This window comes from Falco biarmicus, chromosome 9, assembly GCF_023638135.1.
Source record: "Falco biarmicus isolate bFalBia1 chromosome 9, bFalBia1.pri, whole genome shotgun sequence".
Classification (NCBI taxonomy): domain Eukaryota; kingdom Metazoa; phylum Chordata; class Aves; order Falconiformes; family Falconidae; genus Falco; species Falco biarmicus.
The window spans coordinates 14394351-14415024 of NC_079296.1; the positions used below are offsets into that span (position 1 = coordinate 14394351).

General features: G+C 47.2%; 3 protein-coding genes across 4 annotated transcripts; 1 reads left to right on the forward strand and 2 right to left on the reverse strand.

Annotated features, from left to right (window-relative positions):
- Nucleotides 1-326: 326 nt before the first annotated feature.
- Nucleotides 327-7132, forward strand: TOR1B (torsin family 1 member B). Of its 2 annotated transcripts, none has more exons than XM_056351864.1 (5): nt 327-553; nt 2330-2595; nt 3895-4070; nt 5074-5201; nt 5604-7132. In XM_056351864.1, exons 1-5 carry the CDS (start codon nt 529-531, stop codon nt 5876-5878), a joined length of 870 nt encoding a protein of 289 aa, XP_056207839.1. In that variant the 5' UTR covers nt 327-528; the 3' UTR covers nt 5879-7132. The 2 variants fall into 2 exon arrangements, with proteins under 2 accessions (XP_056207839.1, XP_056207838.1); XM_056351863.1 differs by lacking the exon at nt 327-553 and adding an exon at nt 1806-2018.
- A 1666-nt stretch (nt 7133-8798) lies between these two features.
- Nucleotides 8799-14638, reverse strand: LOC130155010 (torsin-1A-like). The gene is made up of 5 exons (XM_056351867.1): nt 14391-14638; nt 13863-14128; nt 11999-12174; nt 11784-11911; nt 8799-10848 (listed from the first exon to the last, which is right to left on the reverse strand). The coding sequence occupies exons 1-5, from the start codon at nt 14596-14598 to the stop codon at nt 10598-10600; spliced, it is 1029 nt and encodes a 342-aa protein (XP_056207842.1). The 5' UTR covers nt 14599-14638; the 3' UTR covers nt 8799-10597.
- Nucleotides 14639-15684: 1046 nt separating this feature from the next.
- On the reverse strand, nt 15685-20658 carry C9H9orf78 (chromosome 9 C9orf78 homolog). Its single transcript, XM_056352330.1, has 9 exons — nt 20527-20658; nt 19720-19779; nt 19047-19098; nt 18763-18833; nt 18467-18544; nt 17832-18029; nt 17221-17357; nt 16407-16505; nt 15685-15983 (listed from the first exon to the last, which is right to left on the reverse strand). Exons 1-9 carry the CDS (start codon nt 20607-20609, stop codon nt 15892-15894), a joined length of 870 nt encoding a protein of 289 aa, XP_056208305.1. The 5' UTR covers nt 20610-20658; the 3' UTR covers nt 15685-15891.
- Between the last annotated feature and the right edge of the window lie 16 nt (nt 20659-20674).

Consider the following 20674-nt stretch of genomic DNA (forward strand, 5'->3'; position numbering starts at 1 on the left):
TCTGTGATGCTAGGTGTACAACCCACCCTGAACCAAGCCCAAAACAAGCATTGTTATGTTCTTGGTTAATCACCAGACCAATTAGCACCTTGGTTAAGATGCAGTGATGTTCCAGTCCTGCTGCCCTCAGAGCTGGGATTGTTCCGATGAAACTCTTACCCTACCCGTGGGGCAATACCTTGTTCACAGCACTTTCAGTTCTCGAGGAGTGTGATAAGTCTGTTAACTCATTAACACCTCCAGCCTACAGGAGACTTGGCTTCCATCCTCTTGAACAGCCTCTGGCCCCTCGCTCCAGGAAGTTATTCTGCAGTTTCTGTTTTGCTTTCCTTTCCTGCTGAGCCAGGCTGGCTTTTAGTTCCTACCATGAAGCTCCTGAATGCTGCTGTATTCTTTATTCTTGTGCTCGCTTTGACACCAGCTTTGGACCCTCTCAGCACTTCAGCCTTTATGAGGAGTGCTGATGTCACCTGGCAGCTCCTCTGCCCTCACTCCTGACTCAAGCACAGTCTCCTGGAGGGCTGCAATATGAACGACATGCTGAACTTCTCAGGTAAGGCAGTGGCAAGGGCACCTTGAGCCAAGTTATCAGTGGGACCAGCTGGTGGTAAGGGCTTCCTTTTCAATGCCAGCTTCCTTTGGGGTGGTTGTGGAACCCATGGTGGCTCTAGAGGGCAAAGTCTGTACTAACACAATGCTGCTTATCCCACAAGGGGGTTGTGTACCCTGCTTCTCATGGCACTACTGGAGCATCTTCCTTGCTAGCGTCTTGGTTTATATTGGCAAAGGCAGGCAACATTCCGGAGGTGAATTCAAGGCTAAGAGCTAATGAAATAATCCCACATCTTCTTGAGATGGACACCCCCCAGTGGTATCCCACACCCCAGCCTGTAATACATCTCAAACGAGCAGCAGTTAGTGGTAGGTCTAGATTCAAAACATGCTGCTTCACTTCCCTGAGACAAGCAGGCTGACAATCCTCAGCAACTGGGGAAGAAAGCACTGTTTCACCCTGCCTGCTGGGAGCTAGTGCATGGTCTGAAAAAGAGCTACACAACCTTTTAACCATAAACTCCTGATCCTGCCACCTGGAAATCCCCTTCCCTTTATCATGGGATTGCAAATATTGCTTCATTTCAGAGCTGGGATGCAGATTTCGAAACAAATCCTCAACTCCTGGAGACCCGTGTGCCACCAGGTACTTCAGTATGTCACTTCCTACCAGCTCTGGATTCGGCTGCTTGCAAACAGGCTGTTTTCTAGTACTTGAGCCCCTGAAACACTTTTGAAAGAGATCTTGATACAGCAACAGAAGCACGTTTTCCTATAAATGCAAGATATGCTAGATGCCACAAACAGTTGACAAGCATTTAGCACATGCCGTGAACAAGCCCGCAAATACATTAGATCCCATCGCAGGACTTTACAGAAGGCAGCAGCCACACCGCCACTGGGACCTTTGCCTGTCGTACCAACCGCTTGTTTCCCATCAACGCCACCGAGTCTGATTCACCGCGCCGGCCGCGGCGGCCCCAGGAACGGCACGCGCGGCGGGGGAGGGCGGGGCGGGGCGAGGCGGGGGAGGGGCGGGACCGGGCCCAGCAGGCCGCGCCCCCCCGCCCCGTCGCACCTCGCTGCCCGAAGCTCTGAATGTGTCACGCCGCGCCCGCAGCGCCATCTCCCCGCCCCCCCGGGACGTCACGGCCCACCGACGCCATCAGCAGGGCAGCGATGCCGCCCGTGCCCTTCACAAAGATGGGAGCGGCGGCTACGGGTGGGGCGGGCGCTGCCGGCGGCGGGCGGAAGCGGGCCGGGTGCGGAGCCGCGCGGAGCCGCCATGCTGCGGGCGGCCGGGGCGCTGTGGCTGCTGCTGCCGGGGCTGGCGGCGCTGGAGCCGCTCAGCGTGGGCCTGGCCATCGGCGTCGCCTCGGCCATCACCGGCTACCTGTCCCACCCCAGATTCTACTGCCGCTACGTGGAGTGCTGCCCCAGCGGCGGGCAGCGGCTCAACGCCACCGGTACGGTGGGGCCGAGGGGTCGCCGGGCCGCGCTGGGCGCCCAGCCCTGCCCTGGAACTTGGCCGGGGCAGCGGCCACGCCGAGCTCGTCTGCTGCGCGGCCACTGGCCGACACCCGTTGGTGGCCATGCCGAGCTCGCCCGGTGTGTGACCAGTGACCGACATCCATCAGTGGCCATGCCAAGCTCGCCTGGTGCATGGCCACTGACGGGCATCCATCGGTGGCCATACCAAGCTCGCCTGCCTGGTGTGTGGCCAGTGACTGACACCCGTTGGTGGCCATGCGATGCTGATCTCTCCCTCTCCTTACAGCGCTGAAGGCGCAGCTGGATGCCAAACTCTTTGGGCAGCACCTGGCGAAGGACGTCGTGTTGAAGGCGGTGACGGGCTTCAGCAACAACCCTAGCCCCAAGAAGCCGCTGATGCTCTCGCTCCATGGCTGGGCTGGCACTGGCAAGAACTTCCTCAGCCAGATCCTGGCGGAGCACATCCACCCTGCCGGCCTGCGCAGCAAGTTCGTCCATCTCTTCTTGGCCACTCTGCACTTCCCCCACCACGATGAGCTCAAGCTCTACAAGGTGAGGAGGTGCACAGGGTCATTCTGTTACTCCCTGTCCTGAGACCTCCTAGCAGAGGAGGTCGGCTGTTTGTGCTGCACATGTCCCTCAGATACCTGGCAGCTGGAGCTGTACAGCAATGTGTTTCCAAAACTGGTGTTTAAGAGAGAGGGAGGGGGAAATACATACGGAAGGTGAAAGAGAACGGCACCAGAAAGCCAATAAATCCATAGTGAGAGTAATTTCCTAGTGCTGTCCTCTCACTGGTGCCATCTGCTGATTTCTGCGGTGCTTGCTGTTGGGAAAGAACTCCGTCCTTGAAACTGCGTGTACTGGCTGGCTGCGATGGAGGTAACTTTCCCCATAGCAGCCCCTGCAGTGCCATGTGTTGCATTTGTGGCTGAAACACTGTTGGTAATGCACCAATGTTTTGATTGTTATGAAACAGTGCTTGCATAGTCTCAGAGCTTGCTTCCCGCCGCCCCGCCCCCCCCCCCCCAAATAAATTGGGTGGGCAAGAGGCTGGGAGGAGATACAGCCAGAACAGCTGACCCCAGTTGTCCAAAGGGATATGCTGTCATGCTCAGCAATAAAAACTGGGGTAGAAGGAGGAAAAAGTGGGGGGGCATTAGCTTCTGAGGTGGTTGTGGCTCTAATGCTGCCTGGGTTTTGGCCTGCATGTGTCAGGGTGTGAGTGATTCCCTTTGCTTGTGTTTTCTCTCTTTCCATCACCTATCAAACTGTCTTTATCTTGAACCATTATTTTTCTCACTTTTATTCTTTGTCCTCTCTCCCTGCTCCTGCTGGGGTGCTTGGCTGCTGGCCAGGTCAACCCATCATGCACTGTGCAATGAGAAAGTGTGGCCTGCTTGAGAGATTTTTCAAGTGCCTTCATTACTCGACATTGGAGAATTCTGATCATCTTATTTTAATGTTTGAAGGTACCCAAAACTGATGTACCGATAGATGTGGTTTCCGTATGAAAGACAGAACACTGATGCTTTTAAAATAAACAGGAAGTTTTCCCTTCTTCAAGACTTCCCATCTTAGCTTGGGTTTTGTGTCTTATCCATACACTAAGCAGAAAGATTTAGGAAGTCTTCTCTGTGAGCAGGAAAATAATTCACATTTAAATTCAGTGTCACATGTCAAAAGGATCAGTCACAGAGTTTATGGTCCTCTCTTCAGGAAAAAGTATAACCAGTGAGTATGAGATGCTGACATTTGAAAGGGTGTCCCTAGGATCTGTCACATACAAGCATCTTGCAGTACATCCCAAAGAGACCTAGTTTTTCAGTGTTTTTCGACCTCTTATTCCAGGAGCAACTGCAGAACTGGATTCGGGGCAACGTCAGTGCCTGTCCTCACTCTGTCTTCATTTTTGATGAGATGGACAAAATGCATCCAGGTCTTATTGATGCCATCAAGCCATTCTTAGACTATTATGAGCAAGTTGATGGAGTGTCCTACAGGAAAGCCATCTTCATCTTCCTCAGGTCTGTAGCACCTATTTCAGTCATTTTGAGTTACTAAGATAAATCTGTGTTTATGATGATAATGATGTTCCTAAGGGACCTCATTCAAAAAACAGCAGAAGAACCACTCTGGAGTGAAGACCCTCTCTATAAAGACAGAGGGGAGCACTGTGAGCTCTTGTGTGACCTGTGGCTGTAGCGGAGCAGGTCTGATGCCATCCGGCAGACCACTGCAGTGGGCTGGGCTCACGAGCCTGGCCCAGAGCACAGATGGTGGTGGGGAAGTTATCTGGGATGGGTGCACTGCGTACTGGGTCTGGCTGGCATGGAGTTAACCATCCTCACAGCAGTCAGTTTGGTGCTATGTTCAGGATTTGTGGCTAAAACAGTGTTGATAACACACCAATGTTTTGTCTGTTTCTGGATGGTGCTTGCAAAGCCTCAAGGCTTTCTCTTTTTCCCATGCTGTTCCCAGCAAGTAGGCTGGGGTGGGCAAGAGGATGGCAGGACAAACAGCTGGGACAGCTGACCTGAACTGGCCAAGAGAGCATTCAAGACCTTGTCATGTCGTGCTCAACAATAAAAACTGGGGTAGCGAAAGAAGGGAGGATTTCAGCTTCCAAGGTGATGGTTCTTCAGAGACTGCCTGGACATTAGTCTTACTGTGGGGGTGGTGAGTGATTTTCTTAGCCTTCCTTGAGGTTTTTGTCTCCTCTTTTCATTACCTATTAAACTGTCTTTATATTGACCCACAAGTCTTTTCACTTTTGTTCTTCCTATTTTCTCCTTCAGTTCCGCTGAGGTGGGAGAGGATAAGCAAGCTCTGCGTAGGTGCTTGGCTGCTGGCTGGTGTCAACCCACCACACACTGATGGCTATTTAAAACACTGGAGACTTTCCCTAAATTTTGGCTTGCAGGATGCTGTTGACATCAAGAAGATAGCAATACATGTAACTGGCTAAAAAAGAAATTCTGGCTCAGTTGTGTTTGTATTCACTACTGGCCTTTTTTCTTTTATGAATAGCAATGCAGGTGGTGACTTAATTAATAAAGCGGCTCTGGACTTCTGGACAAATGGAAAGCGCAGGGAAGACATTCAGCTGAAAGACCTGGAGCCCATGCTATCTGTAGGAGTCTTCAATAACAAGAATAGTAAGTTGCTTTCCCCAGAAAATAGGAAATTCACTTTACTTTGTACCACAGGGTTCATCTCTGCAATCTGTACTGCAGCTTACCTTGACCCTGCCCTGCTTCTGTGCCTCACCTTCCTACAGTGCCCTGGCCCCATGCCCTTCTGTCCCTTCACTTTAGTGTCATGCCATCACAAGAGAATTTTCAGCACAGATCTTGCTCTGTGTGCCACTGATGGGTAGCAGTGGCAACTGGGGGGTACCATCAGTCTGATCCATCCAGCTAACTGGCATGCTGTTCTTCCCTGGGCAGTGGTTGAGACAAACCCCTTTGGGAATTCAGTCTGGCCTGTGGTCCTACCTTATGCAGGCTCAAGTGTAGAGAAATTCCTGCCTATGATTGTTCCTCCCCCAACTCCTCTAGGTGGACTGTGGCACAGCAGCCTCGTTGACAGGAACCTCGTTGACTACTTTGTCCCCTTCCTGCCCCTGGAGCACAAGCACGTGAAGATGTGTGTCAGGGCTGAAATGATATCCCGTGGCTATGCTGTCGATGAGAAGGTTGTTCAAGCAGTGGCTGATGAGATGACATTCTTCCCAAAAGAGCAGAAAATCTACTCTGATAAAGGCTGCAAGACTGTACAGGCTAAGCTGGATATTCACGAAGACATGATGAGAGATACAAAAGCCAAGGGTTAATTGCCCCTCAGGTCTCCAAAGCACTTTCAGAGCTTTTGGGAATCTGTGTATTTGCACTGAAGCATTTTTTACTATTGCAGGGAGTATGGTGAAAATACTAGTGAGATGAATACTAGTGAGCTGTGTGGGCTTTTTAACTTTTTTTTTTTTTTTAAGTTAACATCCCACTGTGCATCTCTAAACTGACTGGTATCCAAATGCATCCAAATGGTATCCAAAACTCTAGGTCTTCCTAAGCAGATGGACCCATCTGAGGCATATGACTATCACAACATGCTAGGCCAGTCTCCTGTTCTTAATCAGAACAGTCTCTCATGAGGATTTGACTGTTAGAGCTTCTCAGGCTAATCTGTGTGCAGGCTCCCAGGCCTGAAGTCTGCAAGATCTTTAGTAGTCCCTCCCAGCTACACCCAAGAGTCTAGGACTGGGTAATGCTACTCTCGCCTTGCTTGGAAGACATTTTCATGGCAGAAAGTTATTTTTAGTAGTGTATTTTTATACTGAAGTGTAAGCAGCAGTAATACAAAGCTCTTCCTAGAGTGCCACAGAGAAGGCAGTATGGGAAATGGGAGCAATCAACAATCCCACACCTTCTAGGCAAGTATGTTTTATAATAGCTTTTAACGTTAAATAATGGCTGTGTGGAAAGGTGAGCAATAGGAAGCTGCGAAGGATTGAGTTAACCTTCACCCACTGGTAAGGCTGAGGTTTAAAACTGTTGCAAGCTTTAACTCTTTTGTACTCCATCACTTGCGGATCAGATAGCGTACTGCAAGACAGAAGTGCCTATCATTTAGTTGATTGTAGTGTGTTTTTTAAACTGCTGTGAGGGATTGGGCTGTTTTTGTGCTGCAGCATCCATTCCCTCACTTGTACTTAAACTTGCTTTAACATGTGATACAAACTTACAGGTCTCAACACTTACTACATTAATTCAAATTACAACAGAGATCTTAGCATTTATGTTAAAGTCTTAATTAAAAAGTGTCAATTACCTTTTACAGCCCCATCTGGATTTTGTTAAATGTTGGCAAACTGTTCATGCTGATGCAATCTCCAGAGCCAAATGTTAGCTAGCCATTAACCTTGGGACATTGGACTGCTGCTTTTCATGTTTTCCCTGTTAACTGACTTACTTGTAGGTATATACGCTGCATCCGGTTTCAGTTACTTCAAATATGAAATACTCGTGCAATTTCAAAACACTAAATACTGCTACCATACTGCAGTTGGAATAAATCTCAAATAATTTTTCTCTTTTGGTTTAATCATTTTCAGCTGTAGGAAAGCACTAATTTATGCAGTTTTCAATTGGCTCTACCACAGCTTTCTGTTAAGCTTCCTTTATTCTTAAAAATTTGTTCGTAACAATTGATAAGCAGGTTAAATAGCCTCTTGATATTAAAACATGTTGAGTCATCCAACAGCACAGTAAGGAATTCAGCAGTTAAATACACCTCAGTAGAAACAAACACCTGTGAATAAGCTTTAAAGTCTCTGCCTGCCCTGCTTCATGGTTATTAGTGGGTATCTCTGACCACACTGCCAGGCACTGCAGGACAAGTAGGCCTCACGTTGCCTGTTTAGCCATTCCTCTGTGCACTGTGTCTGGAGAGCTGTCATTCAAGGCAGCACTTCACCTTTTCTTTAGGTAGCAACAGCTTTCATTGTATCTCTGTGGGCCAGAGCACCTGCAGCCTGTCTAGCACTGAAAGCAAGCCAGCGCGTAACGGCCGAATTCAAGGGAGGTACAGCTGCTGGCATCAACTCACACCTCACTGAACAGTCAGGTGTCCACGCTTGTGCACCATGGATTGTGCTATAATGATGCACAAGGAAACTAATTAACAAAGCATATATGGAAGTGTAAGCGGTCTTACTCATCAGGACTTTGTACTATGCCTGTGCTACTCTGCACACATGGCAGCTTGGCTGGTTGGCCCAGGGCATCAGGCAGACACATCTCTAGAGCTACGCTGCCTCTTTCTGTCAAGAGAAGAGCACTTTGCTGTATTTTAACCATAACCTCTCATTTTATAAGCACAGCATCAGATCTTGGAACATTCCCTGCAGGAAAAGGGTTGAATTGAAACAGCAGTTGCTTGTACTGGACTTTGGTAAGAACAAAATTCAGTCTCGGTGACTACTCAGCTACTTTCACCTGGCCCATGGACTGTTTCTCTAGGGAGCAGACATTTCCCCCCCATTGGACATTTTCCTTTAACTTGTCTGATCCAGTTTTAAGTGGCCTGTTAAAAAGAATAATGGCCAAAGTTACCCAGTCACAGCAAGAAAGAGAAGGTGAGGACCTCAGCTTTGAAACCATACAGCCTAAAGGGGAGGAATAATGACAGGACTGCAAGGATCAAATGTGGGAATTTCAGGCACACTTACTTCTTTTACCCAGATGGAGGTCTCCTAGCCAGGTGTCATGAAAATTAACTCTATCCCAGCCAAAACCCAGCATATCGGGTCTGCTTTCAAGAACAAAACAGATACTAAACAGAGGCACTCCCCACCCTTTGAACATCATTACTACACCCTCTAGAGCAGGGGTCCTCAAACTATGGCCCGCGGGCCAGATACGGCCCCCCAGGATCCTCGGTCCAGCCCCCGGTATTTACAGACACACACACCCCCCGCGGGGGTTGGGGGGGGTGGAAACCAAGCAGCCGCAGATGACTGCCTGCCACTTCATCGGCGCCGGCCTGCTGGTTAAAAAGTTTGAGGACCCCTGGTCTAGAGGAAGCTTCCATCCACCCTAAGCCATCTAGGGCTATGATACAATGAACTACTTGCTACGAATCTGTATCAAATCAAGTTATCAATGCTGCAATGGCACACAAAGCAGAACTATTTAAGGCTGGAGACCCACAATACTGCTTGGTTGAACTGTTTCTTTTGATGAGAAGGAACCAGATAGTAGTAAAAGTTTATTGTTTCCACGTCTTCTTTTTTCCATTAGCCAGTCATTTGCTATAATCAGGTCAAACACACAGATAAATACCCAAGTTCAAAGCACACATTTGTTGACAAACACTGGGACTGACAATTTGCATATTACAACTTCAGAGCAAAACTGGACAGCTGGGAGTCTTACTGGCCGTTTTTTTCTCCCCTTACGGAGAAAACTTCAAGATGCTGCCACTGAAAGTGTGGATGGCTTCAATCAGAGCCTGTAAGGTGTTCAGTCAGTGGTTATCACAGTGGGAGGAGGAGATGAGAAGGGTTTTAACTAGTCTCTAGAAGACAAGTTCATTCTTATGATACTGTTGAGCACATATGCATCTAGAAAGTCTGCCTCTACAAAAACCATGCGAGTGCATTTAGCACCAATGGTCTAGCAGTGCAGTTTCTACTGCAAACTTCATTTGTTTCTCTTTCAGCAGGTAGCAAAGAGTCACATCTCCCATATCTATTCCCTTTGAACTCAAGAAAGGAGATACTGGTATTCAAGCACAGCTGAACACCTCACGCAGAACCTCAGTATGCTCTTCCTCAACAAGTAGCAAGTTTGTACAAAATTAACATCAAATCACTCAATGCAAAGAACACCAGAAGTTAGCTAAGAAACACACTTCCAATGAGAAAAGTTTATTTTGAATAGAAACTGGAGTGAAAAAAAGCCTCTGCAGTGCTCGCATTCAGAAACAAGTCTAACACTCTTTGCAGTAACTTCCATTGACAGATTTAACTTTTTTTTTTTTTACCAAATGCCTTTAGATCCATCTTCATCCCTGCCTCAGAGGCACACAGTATTGTGAGAAGATGAAAATGGGAAAACCCTGCAAGCCAGCCCCCGAATTCTACATGTAGGTGAAGAGGAGAAACCTCTTTTCCTTGGTGTAAAATTTAACCTGTACATGTTTCCTATTAGGTTACACCCATTCCATGAGGCTGACTCACCAGACAGCACACCTGAGCACACTCTCCCTCCCGAGATCACTCCTGGGAGAGCATGCTGTGGGCAACTGCATACTTAAAACCACCCAAAAAAGGAACCAACTACATGGATGTGGCAGTCAAGGACTTCAACTCACTTCCCTGTAATATGAAGTCCACTCCTCTGAACACTGTTGACACCAAAGAGTTTCATATTCTTGGTTTGACATGCAGAAGACCAAATTATACAACTGTTTCGAGAAAGATAATGGTACTGCATGATGTTGGATAGAAGACTCAGAATTTTTTTTTAATTACAGAATCCCCCCTTATCTTTACCAGAGCCAAGCTGTTCAAGGGAAAAAGACACATATTCTGCTTTTAATGCAGTTACAGGATTATTCCCACACAAGCCCAATGAAGGCTTTCACAGACATAGGAACTTTGATTAAAATTCTCAATATTGTCTAGGGATCATCCACATCAAACCAAAATCCAATTAAAATTGGGTCATAGTCTCAGTCCTTATGTACATGCCAACTGCCTGCCAATGGGTTCTGATGATCGACACATGATCCGAGAGGAGTCCTTGGCACTGTCAGACAGAGACCCCCGCATTCACAATGTGGTTTGTTCTTACTTGACAACACAAGGCTGAAGTACCTGGGAGTTGTGACTAGTGACAGAATAAAAATGCAGAGGCACTGCTGCTTATTTACACACCAGTTTTAAAATAATGTTCCTTCCTTTAAAAAGTGCTTAAAAATGAAATGTCCTGGGTTTGCCACTTTGTGATTAAGTTAAATTTGCTTCTTTGCAGGTTGTAGCAATAAAGTGTTAGAAGTCATAGTAATAATCCAGCTTTGCATCCACAGTTTTACATCCTTTATCTGAATAAATTCTCTCCTCTCTGGGGAAATAGGTCATCTCGTCAGCTATTCTGGTTAAAATGTCTTCATCCACAGCATAGCCACGTGATTCAATCTCAACCCTAACACACATCTTCACATGTTTGTATTCCAGAGGCAGGAAAGGAACAAAGTAGTCAATGAGATTTCTATCAATCAAGGTGCTGTGCCAAAATCCACCTACAAAGGGAAAGAGAAGGGTTTGTTACTACTCCTCTAGTTAACACTACTATGGGTTGAATGGGAACAAGAGGCATATCATAGCCCTCTGCTACCTACCAGTAAGAATTCACCTGTGTTTTTAGGGCCCTATAATGCACAAGTCAGTCCAAATACAAGCCCCTTCTCTTGGCACTTTCTGCATAAGTTTTGGACAGACACATAAATGTGGTCCATTGGAGCGGAATGACTGAATGCATTTAAGCATGGCTCCCCAGGTGCTAGTCTCATATATTCCCCTCTCTCAACTAGGCAAGAACAGATTTTCTATCTCACACCAGCTCTCTTGGCCCAGCTTCCTTGCTCATTTTTTTGGACCTTGCATCTCACGTTTCTAAAAAACTACAGTAATGATAATTATAATGCACAATTATGTTAAAACCCCTTTTCACCAGGAGTCCTGCGTGAGCAAACCTAGGAAGCACTGGACTGCCCACAGCAGGGCTGGCACGTCTGCTTGTTGCTCCTAAATAGCTGCCTGAAGGCTTTTAACAGACAGAGATATAGGCTAAGTGGGTTGGGGGCCAAGGAGGTGGCTTCCCCATAATAAAACATTTTATTGGTTAAAGGTTTTTCAGCTACCGCAATATCTAGCCTTACTGTCAGGATTTCTGTTTGCTTTCCCTTTAGCCCATTAGTATGTCAATAAATGCATAGTGTAGACTTCCCCCAACACGTGCAATCCAACAGACAGCAAACCCACTGGTAGCCAAGGTGTACACATTTCATCTCTAAATGCTGAATGACTGTAGGCCCCAAAACTGCATTGTGGCTCCTGGCTAGTAAAAATCGGAGGCCACATCAAGTAGAAAACATAGCTGTAAAAATGCAACAAAATGCAGCCCATCCCTTTGTGGAAATTTTACTACCTCAAAAACAATCGCAGTTTTACTCACTGTTTTTGTTATTGAAAACAGACACAGACAATGCATTTTGGATATCTGTGAGCTGTATATCTTCCCTTGTCCTCCCATTTCTCCAGAAGTCTAGTGCCACCTCTGTTATCTTTTCAGCTCCTGCATTGCTAAATAAAGGAAAAAGATTATAGCTCAAGGTAGTTTTGAAAGGCTTTGAGTGTACAGAACAACAAACCTGAGAAGCCTCCTCTTACCTGAGGAATATGAAGATGGCTTGTCGGTAAGACAAGCCATCCAGAAGCTCATAGTAGTCCAAGAATGGCTTAATGGAGTCAATGAGTCCTGCATGCATTTTATCCATTTCATCAAATATGAAGAGTGATCTGGGACAGATGCTCACATTTCCCCGAATCCACGACTGCAACTGATCCTGAGTGGCACACAAATAAAAGATGCTGAAAAGGTTTGTGTTGAAAAGTCAGAAAATAGCACTTCTGCTTAATGACCTTTGTCCTGAAAGAGTGATTTTAATGGTGTCATTTTAATAGCTTTGGCTTCTTGACTAAAACATGGTTAAAAGCTGTAAATAAAACCTTTTACCAAAATCTCGTGCTGGTTCTGAAAAATTTAAAGACACCAAGAGACAGGATGGGACAAGCAGAAAATCTCCTCATGAGAAAGATATTCCTGTAAACATAACAAAAATGAAAGTGCACAGTAGGACAAGGGATGGGTACTACCAAGGAACAGCAACAAAAAGCAAAGCCCTGACAAGAGGATTAGACCAAAGTACTGCCAAAAGTAAACATCCTTAGGTGTCAAAGCTACAAACAGTACCAAATTTGCTACCTGAGCAGCACCAGAAATTGCACCTGCAGTCACTGGCAGAAGCAGAAACAGAATTCAGTTCTCACCCCGTGCTTTAATAATTCAGCAGTTAAAAGAAGACAATTACAAGCCCTTCTTAAACACAGTATTGTTCAGAAGGGCTAACAGATTCTTCCACTTAAGTTAAATTTAAGATCAATAAATGAAGTAACGAGGGGCGGGGGAGGGGTTGATCTGCTGGCCAATGAAAGAGAAGTAACTGTTCTGACCATTTCCAATGATTCATCATTTTTATATTCACTGTTACTTAGCCCCGAACTGCAGAGGCAGCACAGGAGTGGCATCAGGTGTATTGTGGGTAAGAAGCAATGGTTTCTCCTACTGCCTTGGGCAGCAAGTTTCCCAAACAAATTCACCTCAAATCAAAAAAGGATTAATTTTACTTTAAAACAACTCAGTTGCAAGAAGGAGAAAAGTAAGCTCTAAAAGAGGAAAGAGGCATTTCCTCTATTTAGAAATCAGGTTTGTAGACCATCCTGTTCCCATTTTTAACATATACAAACTGAATATAAACATTCAGTACTACAAGACAGTGGTTCTCATTCAAATTCTGCTGTTAACAAAGTCAGAACAAAAAAACTCGCAGAAAACATGCATCTGGGCTACCGCTCCACATGATAACCACCAGCCTACAGAACTGTGCTGACACTTAACAAACTGACAGATCAATTCTGAACACATTTATCTGTACCTTTCTGACAACAGAGTATTTTGTGATTTTATTTTACGGCTGGGAAATGGATGCACAGAAAAAACTAAATTACCTGCTCAGTGTGCATTAAAACTGGCAACTACACCCATGCCTCAGAGAGCAAGCTTCAGCTTGCCATGGTACCTGACACACTTGGAAGTCACTGGCTGGTTCCCCAGAGTCATGAACCATTAGTTTTTTGCAGCACCCACTAGCATACCACCTAACCACAGAAATCTGATGAATTGCAGCACCTGCTTACCCTTAAGTCAGTCACATCTCTTAAGCAAAGTGTTGTATGAAAATTAACCATTATTGTTCGTCCCTAAAGAGAGGCTCAACACATGCAAACAACTTTGGACTCATGGGAAACCCATGTTGATGGATGTTAGGATTTACAAGATTCCAAAGATGGCACAGGCTATATTTCACTGCATAAAATAACATCTAGGTTTCTAGTACTGATCAAGCCATAGCATTTGCAATTCACTGCAACAGAGCCGTGTCCCATTGCCACGGGTTCCATAGCACACTCTTACCTTGTAGAGATTGATGCTGTGAGCGTGAGGAAAATGTAAAGTTGCCACAAACTGATGGACATATTTACTTTTCAGACCTCTTTTATAAATGCTTTCTGCAACTATCTTACTGACAAAGTTTTTGCCTGTTCCAGTCCACCCGTGCAAGGACAGCGCAAGAGGCTTTTTGGTGTTGGTGTTGTTCAAGAAGCCCTTCACAGCCTTGACAACCACCTTGTTCACTAGGTGCTGCCCGAACAGCCTCCTGTCCAAGTTCTCCTGCAGAGCTGGAGAGAGAGACCCCACCGTCAGCAGCGACCGGCACGGGGTCGCACCGCCTGCTGCCCCCCTCCGAGGGCCCAGCACCCGCCCCGGCACAAAGGCTGACAGGCCCAGGCCAGGGGGCGAAGGGCCGGGCTGCAGCAGTGCCCCACGGGGAGGCCCCACGGGGAGGCCCCACGGGCCCGGCCCGGCTCCCGGGGCCTCTGCACCCCCAACCGCCCTCCTGCCACCTCCATAACGCCTCCTGAGCCCGCCCCGGCCCCGCACCGGCAGCGGCGCGCTGGTCCTGCCGCTGGAGACAGCACTCCCTGAAGTAGCAGTAGAGGCGCGGGTAGGAGATGAAGCCGGTGAGGGCCGAGGCGGCGGCGCCCGCGATCGCTAGCCCCAGGCTGATAGGCTCCACGGCGCTCACGGGCCTGAGGAGCAGCAGCACCAGCCCCCAGGCCACCCGCAGCGTGCCCCGCCGCAGCTTCATAGCCCGCCCGGCTCTGCCGCCGCACCGCCCCACCGCCCCCGCTTCCGCCCCGCAACGCCGCTTCCGCCGCCGCCATCTTGGGTGCGGGCAGAGGCGGGGCTGGCACGGAGGGCGGCGCTGCGGGACGGCCCCGCGCGGCGCGCCTGGGAGCCCTGCCTTCAGGCTCGGACGTTGTATGCGCGGTGCCGCGCTTGCTGCTACGCAGGGGGGATGCCATCCCCGACCTGCAAGGGGGCACAGGCTCAGAGACTTTTCCTTTTTAATTTAAAAAAAAAAAAAAAAAAAAAAAAAAGAGAGAGAGAGTAAAATCTGGGGCTCTCTCACCCCTCCCTGGAGTTTCCACTCCTGAGTGACCAGACATAGGTGCCTGCACAGCCATGGGACACCCTGGCCCTCATTACCACCAGCACCTGGAAACTGTTGATGTGTGTCGCAGAAGAAAAAATATCATTTAAAATCCCTCAAAACCACTTTTACTATTTTCAAGTTCCAAGCCCTCCTTCAAGCGCCCGCACATCACACCTCCAGGGAAGACATGGCCAACACCGGTGGTGGGGCCTCTGCCATCGGGACCTGGTCATAAGAGCTGAGAATGAGACTTTCCTCCAGTAGTTACAACCTGATCCAATGTTCTTCTTCGCAGCCAAAATAAATTGCAGTAAACTGCTACAGAATAAGTCTACAGGGAGAAAAAGATACAAACCAACACGGCACATGACAGCAGAGACCCAGTGACAGTTTATGCTGTTTCTCGTGCTGATAGCAGACCCAGTGAGGCAGCAGCAGGCGCAGCTCTGCAGCGCTGGCCAGCCGGGTGCAGGAACTGCAGCACTGAACATGCTGCTGCAGCATTACTATACAGCAAAGACCCTTGGGAACAAACAAGAAGTCCCTTACAAAGTTACATTCAAGCAAACAGGCTTTAAACCTTCCCTTTATATTTGCAAGGCAAACAGCACTGCTGCTTTTAAAGGATCTTTTTTTTTTTTTTTTTCATATTTATGATGGTTAAAGAACGTTAAAAGCAACTTTGTCTTCTTGCCAAAAGAATGCCAACCATGAAAGCTCACATTTTTATAAATGAAGTTTTATAACTGAAAATATACAAGATTTTATTGACCGAAGAGTTCACAATCACCTGCAAACAGATTCACTACAAGATCACAAGGACAGCTTTGTAGGCTAACACCAGCACGTGAAGGTAGCAACTCTCCCCAACTTCACTTCAGGTCACTGACACAAAATCCTTTATTAGCGGAAAATGAGAATTGCAAAGACTTCAGTCCATGTTCATCAGTATCGCCTATTCATCTTCTTGAATTTCTCATAGTGATAATCATCTGTTGCTTTTTCATTGAGTGGACGTTTGCGATTTGGAGGAGACCCTTCAAAAGAAAGGTGAGGAAATACTATTTCCCTGTCCTTCCACAGGAGACGCTTCCTTAACTCCACCACTTCCCTTATACAGCCCCTCGCTATGTAAAATGCTATTGCTTTACCCGTCAGTGCTCCCCAGGGGTGCAACCCTTGCTATTCCAGCTTTCATCAAACCCTTGCCAGCCTGCTTTGGCAACATGTTTCAGTTGTGACCTTTGCTACTCCACCCTTGGGCATCTCTAAAGACATCCTCCATTGCGAGGGCTTCGGGTGTGACCTGACCTAGTAGCAGCACATCAAGTGTAACAGCCCCTCATGAACTTCAGACTGCCCTGTTTCCTCACTATCTCAGGAGCCAGATCATTTTTCAGTGTGAGACCCCTGAGGAGTTTCAGTGCCTCTCCTTACAACATTTCAGGTGAGGAACTTACGCTCGGGTTCTGGCCTCTCTGTATCCCCCACTCTCAGCGGACGGGGCTTTGGCTCTTCTTTGTTCCTTCGCACTGGTGCATTTAGCTCCTCATGATAAACTGAAAGAGGGAAAACATCAGATAAGGCAGACAGATGCATTTCTATGGCATTTGTTACAACTGATCTTTAGCAGAAACAATAGAACCCCAGAACAAGCATTCTTGTAATTGGGTTCTGTGGAGAATCAATACACACAAGATGTGCTACTGAAATTTGCTGTATCCCAGTTCCATCAGAAGTGGCCCCGAGACTCTTCATTTCCTTCAGAATACACAAACCTGACTCCAAATCACCCCTGTAAGAATGGTCAGACACACAGAAGGCTGCCTTTCCCCCAGATGGCTGTGGTATGAGAAGCTCTCCTGGAAATTAATTCCTGTCTCTGCTGGTCTACTAAGGTATATGTATTCTTGACCACCTGTCTGCTTTGGCAGCCTACAGAATGGATTCTCTCAATTATAAACCATCATTTATCATAGCTGACAAGGCAGGCATTTCAAGCACGCACTCAAGACACAACTTAAAAAGTCTTGTAATTTATGAGGTAGTGTCAGCTGGGAGTTCAAGAGCAGAAAGTCCAGCTATGAGTAGTATGTCCCTCTCCTTTCTGACAGATGGAAGAAGATGACCAGACCAGGTGGGGTCTATATGAACATCCCAGAACAAAGAATCAGACAGCTGCTTGTCTAATTTCTCCTGCATCAGACCCTGTCCCAACTGTTTTCTTCAGCAGAGGGGGTCACGCCTGGGTCAGGAGAGCCATGCAAGACTTACATCTGTTGTGCTGGACATAGTTAACAGCCATGTTGGTGGGAACAAAGGAAGTTTCGCTGTCTTTCTTTTTGTTCTGCTGCTCTGCCAGCAGTTTGGCCTTGGCCTCTTCTGTTGAGATGATGTTTTTTATTTTTGCGCTAGAGGAAAAACAAAGAAAAAAGTACCGATTCATATTTTAAAAGGGTAGTAGGCATAGAAATGCTAAGTGGATTTCAGTGATAGCAATAGCGCTGCTATGGTATTTGATGTGTTTTTTGAGAGAAGGGGCAGTGCTACAGAAACCAATGTTTTGTTTCAAATGTAAAAAAGAAGCTTGCATCTTTAATGCACCCTCTTTCAGTGCAGGGCATAACAGATCCTCCAGAAAGCTGCGAGATTCAAATCACAAAAATTGAGCCTTTTCCCAGAAGCCATATGATGGAGCTGCACTGGAGCCCTACCACTGTGTAGAACATGCTGTGCTACATACCGTGCTGATCCAGAACAAGGCTCAATCCCATCACAGAGCCAAACGGGGCCTGTAGAACCCAACCATGCCACTGCTCTGCCAATCAACAGTTGCTCATCCTGGCAATTCAAGCCATAACCAACAGGTTCTGTGAACCACATACTCAATTCCCAGATCCACTTCAGGAATGCCGCTCAGCATCTGGTTGGACAGCATCTCCTCAGTCTTCTTGGCAGAGGAGACACGAATGTTCTCTGGCAGCTCGTACAGAGAGTCCTCAGCATTCTTAAGTTTCACCTTCTGCTCCTCACTCTCCACAATTCCCTTTCTCTTCTTCAGCTCAGTCTCAATGTACTTCATCCTAAACAGCAGCACACGAGGGACAGAGCATTTAATTCTGTTTTCTGTACTCTGTCCCAGCACAGCTGAGCACAGCTGCATCGCTGCCCCAATAGCTCAGAGAAAGGAAAGAATAATCTCTCCAAAAGAGCTCAGCTAACATCAATTGCAAGAAGCAATTGTTCAAGAAGTTACAGGGTTCTCCAAGCTCTTTCACAACCAGCAGGGAAGGCTCCCACTAGTATTTAGTGCCAAGCTAGCTGGTGGGCACCTCCCATCTTTGTCCATGATAAAAAGCCTCACATCTGGCAGCTCAGAGGTGAAAGAGCAAGTGAAAGTTTCAGAGAGAACTGGGAAGATATTCTGGGACTACTCAGAATCCAAGACAAAAAAAAAAATAATTGTGAGGGGACACAAACCCCGAATTCAACATCACAGACACAATGCAGCACAACTTACATGTCAGCATCTTCATCCCGCCTGTTGGTTTCAGCTGAGAAGGAAGTTCCCAGGTTTAGATCTTCCTCTTCATTAATCCTGAAGGGAAACCACAATGTTTACTGTTTTAGGTTGTTTTATTTTGTTTGTTTTGGGTTTATTTTGGATTTTACAAATAATTTGACAAGTTAGGGTAACAGCAAGTAGCCAAACTGCATTATGTTAAACTCTTCAAAGCAACACAACTGATTATGTCACCACTAGCTCTCACTGAGTACTAGTTCAGGGAGAGATCTTCAGAGCTCATATGCACCAACCTGTCCTTGCCTCTTTCTTTCAGCTTCTTCATGTCCACCATTCCCCCAGATTTTATCTTAAATGGGTCATCCTGTAAAATAAGAAATAACAAGAAAGCCTGAAGCTTCCCTCTAGTTCAATGCTACTCTCTGAAATCTGGATAAAACCAGAAAACATTTCAGTATTGAGCTATGACATCAGTCCTATCCCAGGCCAGACTTGCATGGTGATCGGCTGGACCACACTGATGGTTACAGATTCATTACATCTTAGTGCCGAGGTGATGAAAGTGTCTAACACTTACCACAAGTGTTGCTTCTTCTTGCAGCTTCTCTCCCACAAGCAGAGCTACAGCGCTGGTCAAGCAGATAAAGTAAGTAACATTAAGCAGAAGGAAACATACCAACAAGACTGAATTTGTTTGTCGTTCTCTAAATCTAGCAGATTTACACACTGTATTAACATTAAATTGTCAAATCTTTCTAATCCCCCCACATAGATAGAGGAACTAGTACTGTTTTGGGGAGATGAGAAGGTGAGCCACCACAATAAAGAACAAAGTTCACTGCTGGTGCACATTTCAACTAGCTCATCAGCTAATCAATGCCACTAGTTGAGGGGAGAGAGGAAAATTAGGATGGAGTAGGTGTGAAAGTGTCCAATTTAAATCATGTGTGCAGAACAGAAGTAATTTGGTGAAAATCCATGCCGTGGTAAATCCCAATCTTGATCTTTTTCTTCATGGCTAGGATACAGACCAGACTTTGCTCACTTAAACTGACACTGCACACCTGTATCAAAGCCCCCCTCTTTTCCATCTCAGACTTTAATGTAGAAGCTCCTCTACCATGGTTTTGCCACTATCTGACATGTAACAGTTTCTACTGAAAGGAGGCACGTGACAAGAGAGAAATCTACTGTTACACTACACTGTCGGGCAAAACACAACTTCACATCCTTGGTGCCACATCCCTTACCTCACCCCATTGGGTCGCTTTCTGAGGCTCTGAACTTCTTTGGCTTCCTCAACTTTTAACCTAAAGAAAAAACATTTGACTTAGGACTTGATGCTTTGGCTATAATTAACTAACTTAATTTGATTTTCTGCAGTTAACACGGAACCTTCCAGACAGACTTTGCCCTGAACTCCTGCATATCATTGTCCTCTTCTGTGGTTACAGATTAGACAGATTATTTTCTATTCTCCTTTCTTTAAGCAATTCCATTTATTTAAGCAATCACAAGAAAATCCCCATGGCGTCTGCTGCATACGTCCCTTCAAGATGCCTTCCCTCCACTGAGGAAAGCACCACGCAAACGCTGAAAGGCTTTAATAAGAAGCCAATATGGAAAGAACGACCCAAAGATCACCACGCTTAGTTTGCTAAGGCCTCCAGACAATATCCTACCCACAATAAAACAGACGGTCACTGAGCAATACGGGTTCATGCCGGGCACCTTTACCACTCCGCCCCCCCCCCCCCCCGCGCCCGGAGGGCTCCGCTCGGGCGGCGGCGCCAGGTGCGGCGGTGGGACGTCACACCGGCAGACAGCGTAAATCCGCAATGTGACGCCACGGCGCGGCGATGCAATGGTGTGACGCGACGAAGTCGTAGCAAAAGGATGCAACGGACGGCGTGACGCAACGCAATGCTGGAACGCTGAAGCATCACGTGACGAGATGACGACACGGCACGATGGCGCGACACGGGCGGACATAGCGCCGCCGGGCGAATGCGGGGCCGGGCACGCCCAGCCGGGCTCTCCGCCGGCTCCCGACCCACCTGACCTCCTCAGCGACCTGCTCGTCCTCCTCCTCCTCCTCGGAGTCCTCCCTCCGCCGGCGGAAGGACTTCTTGGCCGGCATGGCGTCGGCTGCTGCGCCGTCGCGACTCTGCCCCCCCGCCCCAGCCGCGCCGGGCGCGTCGCGCC

What these genes read in the sequence shown, in the direction of transcription:
- TOR1B (XM_056351863.1), top strand. Translation starts at nt 1,838, where the DNA reads ATGCTGCGGGCGGCCGGGGCGCTGTGGCTGCTGCTGCCGGGGCTGGCG. An exon ending in ATGAGCTCAAGCTCTACAAG is followed by an intron (nt 2,596 to 3,894) that starts GTGAGGAGGTGC and finishes CTCTTATTCCAG; the next exon opens with GAGCAACTGCAGAACTGGAT. An exon ending in GCCATCTTCATCTTCCTCAG is followed by an intron (nt 4,071 to 5,073) that starts GTCTGTAGCACC and finishes TTTTATGAATAG; the next exon opens with CAATGCAGGTGGTGACTTAA.
- LOC130155010 (XM_056351867.1), bottom strand. Translation starts at nt 14,598, where the DNA reads ATGAAGCTGCGGCGGGGCACGCTGCGGGTGGCCTGGGGGCTGGTGCTG. An exon ending in GGACCAGCGCGCCGCTGCCG is followed by an intron (nt 14,129 to 14,390) that starts GTGCGGGGCCGG and finishes CTCTCTCTCCAG; the next exon opens with CTCTGCAGGAGAACTTGGAC. An exon ending in TGTTTTCAATAACAAAAACA is followed by an intron (nt 10,849 to 11,783) that starts GTGAGTAAAACT and finishes TTCCCTTTGTAG; the next exon opens with GTGGATTTTGGCACAGCACC.
- C9H9orf78 (XM_056352330.1), bottom strand. Translation starts at nt 20,609, where the DNA reads ATGCCGGCCAAGAAGTCCTTCCGCCGGCGGAGGGAGGACTCCGAGGAG. An exon ending in GAAGTGGATCTGGGAATTGA is followed by an intron (nt 17,358 to 17,831) that starts GTATGTGGTTCA and finishes TTTTTCCTCTAG; the next exon opens with CGCAAAAATAAAAAACATCA. An exon ending in CTATGTCCAGCACAACAGAT is followed by an intron (nt 16,506 to 17,220) that starts GTAAGTCTTGCA and finishes TCCCTCTTTCAG; the next exon opens with TTTATCATGAGGAGCTAAAT.